This window comes from Otolemur garnettii, unplaced genomic scaffold, assembly GCF_000181295.1.
Source record: "Otolemur garnettii isolate 467f Iridium unplaced genomic scaffold, OtoGar3 scaffold00072, whole genome shotgun sequence".
Lineage (NCBI taxonomy): Eukaryota > Metazoa > Chordata > Mammalia > Primates > Galagidae > Otolemur > Otolemur garnettii.
Genome location: NW_003852467.1, coordinates 6,841,444 through 6,846,384, shown reverse-complemented (window position 1 = coordinate 6,846,384; position 4,941 = coordinate 6,841,444). Strand labels below are relative to the sequence as shown.

At 37.1% G+C, this 4,941-nt stretch overlaps 1 protein-coding gene across 7 annotated transcripts in view; it reads left to right on the top strand.

The window, feature by feature from the left end:
• The window catches only part of GK (glycerol kinase), a 78,224-nt gene that overhangs the window by 9,778 nt on the left and 63,505 nt on the right, over window positions 1–4,941 (top strand). For all 7 annotated transcript variants that reach the window (XM_012807602.2, XM_012807598.2, XM_012807599.2 and 4 more), the window contains exons 2-3: window positions 1,554–1,627; window positions 4,365–4,471. In XM_012807602.2, coding sequence (XP_012663056.1) covers window positions 1,554–1,627; window positions 4,365–4,471 — 181 coding nt within the window. The remainder of the gene's footprint in view (window positions 1–1,553; window positions 1,628–4,364; window positions 4,472–4,941) is intronic.

The following is a 4,941-nucleotide window of genomic DNA, read 5'->3' as shown; positions in this document are numbered from 1 at the left end:
AAAAAAAAAAAATAATAAGTACCTATAATAGACCATATTTTCCAGACATTCAACAAATATTTATTGAGCACCACCTCTGTGTCAAGCATTATTCTAGACACTTCAGCAAATAAAACAGGACAAATGGAACTGGCCTCCTGGAGACCTACCCTAACACTAAGTTGTAAATCACAGGGCTAGTACATGGGGTTCTTCCTAGTGCTTTTATTTATAAGGATCAAGTTAACCTTTGACTTGTAAGATGTTTTCTACTCAAAGGACTTCGGAATTTGCCCTCTTGCTTTCATTATGCTTATTATTTCCTCCAGGAAAGGAGGTGTATGGGAGAGTGAGGAAGGCAGCAAGTTGCGGACTCATTCATTACTTTCTCTTTTCTTAGTCTGCTTTGAACAGGTAATTTTCTCCCACAGGAAATCTAGGCATGCGAACACTTTCCCAACTAATTGGAAGTGACCTTACTGCTGTAAGTACAGTGATTTTGGAAGTTAATTTTAATTAAAATATGCATCCTTAGCCTGAAAGAGTAAGTACTTTGCTCGTCAAGTATAGGTATTACAAGGTGGAAAACAATACGTACCAAAAAAGTTACCAGATTTTTTATTTTAATTTTTTTTAAATCATAAACACATAGATCATGTATACATTAATGCATTTATGGGGTACAATGTGGTGATTTCATATAGAATTAGGAACATTTACATTGCACTGGTTAATACATACCTCATCTTGTTTATTTGATTATTGTGGTAAGACATTTATACTCTATACTTAATAGATCCCAAATGTACCTTTGTAATATGCACGGTAGGTATGATCCTACCATTCACCCTCCCTTGATCTGACCTCCCCCACCCCTCCCATCCCCCCACTAAATTTTAAAAAGTGTTATTTACTAGCATAAAAAATATGGAAAATGATACAGTACTTCTTTGTTAGTCTTCATCCATTGGTTTTAATGTTTTATAGCAAAGGTCAGCAATTTATGATGAGTATGTCACAGAGAACACTCAGCTGGATAGGGCCAGCATACATCCCCTCCCCCCCCACTAGGGCTCTATTTCCCTCCTATAAGAGCCAGATACATCACTGCACTTCTTTAGGAGTTCATATAGTATACATCCCTGTTTATCTGTTTATCTCTGCATCCAAGATAACTAAAGAGTAAAACCCTACACCATCACTATTAGCATTATGTCAGCTCTCTTTTATTCTTTGTTTTCCTATTCTCTTAAAAGAAATCTATATTATTAATTGGTTAATGTATTAACTTTTCAGTAACCACAGAGCTATTTTGGTTTATGAAGGAGTAAGGAATTGCCTCATAATTTACCTTTATCTTCAATAAATTTCTTTTTATCTAAACAGAAGTTATTTCGAGTGCTGCCTTGTGACTTTTATGCTTCCTTCTGCAGAGAAAGTCAAACATCTTTCTACAGCATTCCATTTTATTGGACTTTTTGTATCAGTTCATGAGAGCTTCAGTTGCTGACGAATTTTAAACATCTTTGATCAATACCTGCATTTTTACACTACTATTGCAATATGTTTTTCAGGTTTTCAATTCGAAAACAGCTGAACTCCTTAGTCATCATCAGGTGGAAATAAAACAAGAGTTTCCAAGAGAGGGGTAAGTTTCCTAATTTAATATGTAAAGACATGTTTGTTACTCTACTTCATCCCACTTGCCCTATGGATTCGTGAAGTAAACTCAGCCAGACACCCTCCTGAGAAGACTTGAGAGATTGGTATTAGTCAAGAAAAGAAGCAATAACTTGGTATCTCAGCAAAAATATGTAGGTAATTGATGGCTTAGGAATTCAGTGATGGAAAAGGAAAAGATCATAAAGCGGTACAATAAAAGACTATTAAATATCAGAAATTCTAAATTAATTTTTGAAGTCATTTAACACTGTGTCCATATTGTTGCCAAAGTACTGCTTGGCTGATATGAGTGTCTTTTTTCAAAAAAAAAAATGCAGATATCTGTTTTTTTAAGAAGCAATCATGTATCCTTGTCCTAGGATCCAATTACCAAGAAAAATCAGCATTCATATATCTTGTCTCATATTAAAATCATTTGGGGGAGAACACTATTCATATGTAGTAATTGTGAATAATATAATGTTAAGTATGTTATTTAAAATCTAGTGATATTTGTGAAACACCCGCTTTGAAAAACTATGTGGCTGTTTCTTGTAAAGTTAACTGTACACCTGTAGCATTCTACCCTCAGGAATTTATCCAAGAGAAATAAAAGCATATGTCCATAGAAAGGCTTACCTGTTCATGTTTGTAGCCACTTTGTTCATGGTAGCCCCAAACTAGAAACAGCCCAACTTGTCTGTCATCAGCAGAATGGACAATGATGGAATACTATTCAGTAATTTTTAAAAAGTGAATGGATACATGCAATAACATTGATATTATAGATTGTGAAAACAGTTGGACACAAAAGAGTATATACTACATGGCCCCATTTATCTGAAGTTCTAGGATAATGGAAATCAGAAAAGTGGTTTGCCAATGGGGTGTGTAGTTGATTCGAAAGGAAAATGAAAGAACTCTCTAGGTGGATGAAAATATTCTACATCTTGACTGGGGTGTTGGTTTAGATTGGTATTTCCATTTGTCAAAACTCAGCAAATTGTTTTGTTTTTTTTTTTTTTGTTTTTTTTTTTTTGAGACAGAGCCTCAAGCTATCCCCCTGGGTAGAGTGCCGTGGCATCACGCTCACAGCAACCTCCAACTCCTGGGCTCAAGCGAGTCTCCTGCCTCAGCCTCCCAAGTAGCTGGGACTATAGGCGCCCGCCACAACGCCCGGCCATTTTTTTTTGGTTGCAGCCATCATTGTTGTTTGGCGGGCCCGGGCTGGGGATTCGAACCCGCCACCTTAGGTGTATGTGGCTGGCGCCTTAGCCGCTTGAGCCACAGGCGCCGAGCCAAAACTCAGCAAATTGTATACTTCAGATCTGTGCATTTCACTGTAAAGTTTACAATTTAAGAAAAAGAAAAAAAAATTAATATCTTACCAAATTGTATTATTTTCTTTCCATGAAAAAATGTTCTATTTTTTAGCAAGTTCCTTTGTTTAATAATAAAATCCTTCGGTATGGTAGCAGCATTAGCACTGTCCACAGGCCTGATCCCAGTGTAATTTGGAAAGAGGATGCCTGGGTCATAATGGGATAAAAATTAGAAATATATGGAAGAAAATTGAGTTTTTAAAAAGAGAGAAGTTAGAACTCAAAATTCAGGGAAGGGAACCATCTAGTCAGGCCTGAGGAACGCAGAGAAGAAAGGCAGTTGGAATTTTCTTGCTACTTCCAGATCCTAGGGTGGGATTCTTTTACTTTGTGTCAAGTCTGTATTTTGGCTTCCTCAAATTACCATTTATTTCTCTCAGGCTTCTCGTCCTTCTCATTTATTATCAGGTTTTCATCCTTCTGAGGCCCTGGTCCCTTCTCCAAATTGCACTGAGATTGGGTCTGAAAGAGTTAATTAGGAGTTTAAATTACTCTACATGAAAGAGCTATTAGGAGTTAAAATTGTTTTTTATTAAATTCCAACCAAACATTTCGGGAAAGAAGTGGCAAATACTTATTTAACATTGCAGAATTCCTTTTGCTTTACACATCTATAATTCTCAAGAATAATTAATATGAAGCTAGGTAGCTCACACCTCTTATAATCCTACTACTATGGGAGGCTGAGGTGGGAGAATCCCTTGAGCTCAAGAGTTCAAGACCAGCCTGAGCAAGAGTAAGACCCCCTCCCCCATCTCTAAAGAAAAAATAGAAAAATTAGCTGGGCATTGTGGTGGGTGGCTGTAGTTCCAGCTACTTGGAAGGCTAGGAGGATCACTTGAACCCAGGAGTTTCAGGTTGCTGTGAGCTAGGCTGATGCCACAGCACTCTAGCCTGGGGCAACAGAGTGAGGCAATGTCGCAAAATAATAATAATAATAAATACATTTCTGTCTACTTAGAAATAACTATTCACTAGTGAAACATGCACCTAATTTATTAAAATTAATCAAACCTACAGAATATGAAGAATTAAGGAAACTAATTTCATATTGGACTTGAAAAAAATAATTTTAAAATAGGTGGAATATTTGCTATTTGTGGACTGCTGTTAGTGGGCTCCTTTAAAGTAATTAATTACTATATGAAGAAAAATTAAAATGTAGGGAAGTAGGCTTTTCTTTAAACTATTACTTTAGAATTTAGGATACCAGTTGCTCTGCTTATCTGATTTTCTTTAATTTAGATACCAGCCACACCCTCAAATTAACATTTCTATAGGATTAAATTACATTTATATTGCTTTCCTGTTGAGTAATCCAGTGCATTCTTTTGTTCAAAGATGGGTGGAACAAGATCCTAAGGAAATTCTTCAGTCTGTCTATGAGTGTGTAGAGAAAACATGCGAGAAACTCGGACAGCTCAATATTGACATTTCCAACATAAAAGGTATTTTTAACAGAATTTTTACACACATGGTATGACTTTCTCCATCAGATCACTAATTCATTCTTCCAGCTCGTAACTGACTGCCTGTTCAGTGCCAAGCATTTCTGTGAGAACTTGAAGATATGGCACTAAACAGGAACTCCAGACATTGGTGGTTCAATCAACATTGGTAGCAGTAAAGGTGCAGAGAAAGAGCCAAAACTTTCTTATGGATTGCACGTTAGGGTAGTAGAGAGAGTAATGAGATAAAGGAAAGAGATGGGTCAACAGGGATGCCTTTTACTGAGGAGAGAAAGACTGATGGAAGGAAGGGTTTGGGATCCAAACACTTGACTTGTAAAATTTCCCCGAAATAGGCTCGGCGCCTGTGGCTCAAGTGGCTAAGGCGCCAGCCATGTACACCCAAGGTGGCGGGTTCAAATCCAGCCTGGCCCGCCAAACAACAATGACGGCTGCAACCAAAAAATAGC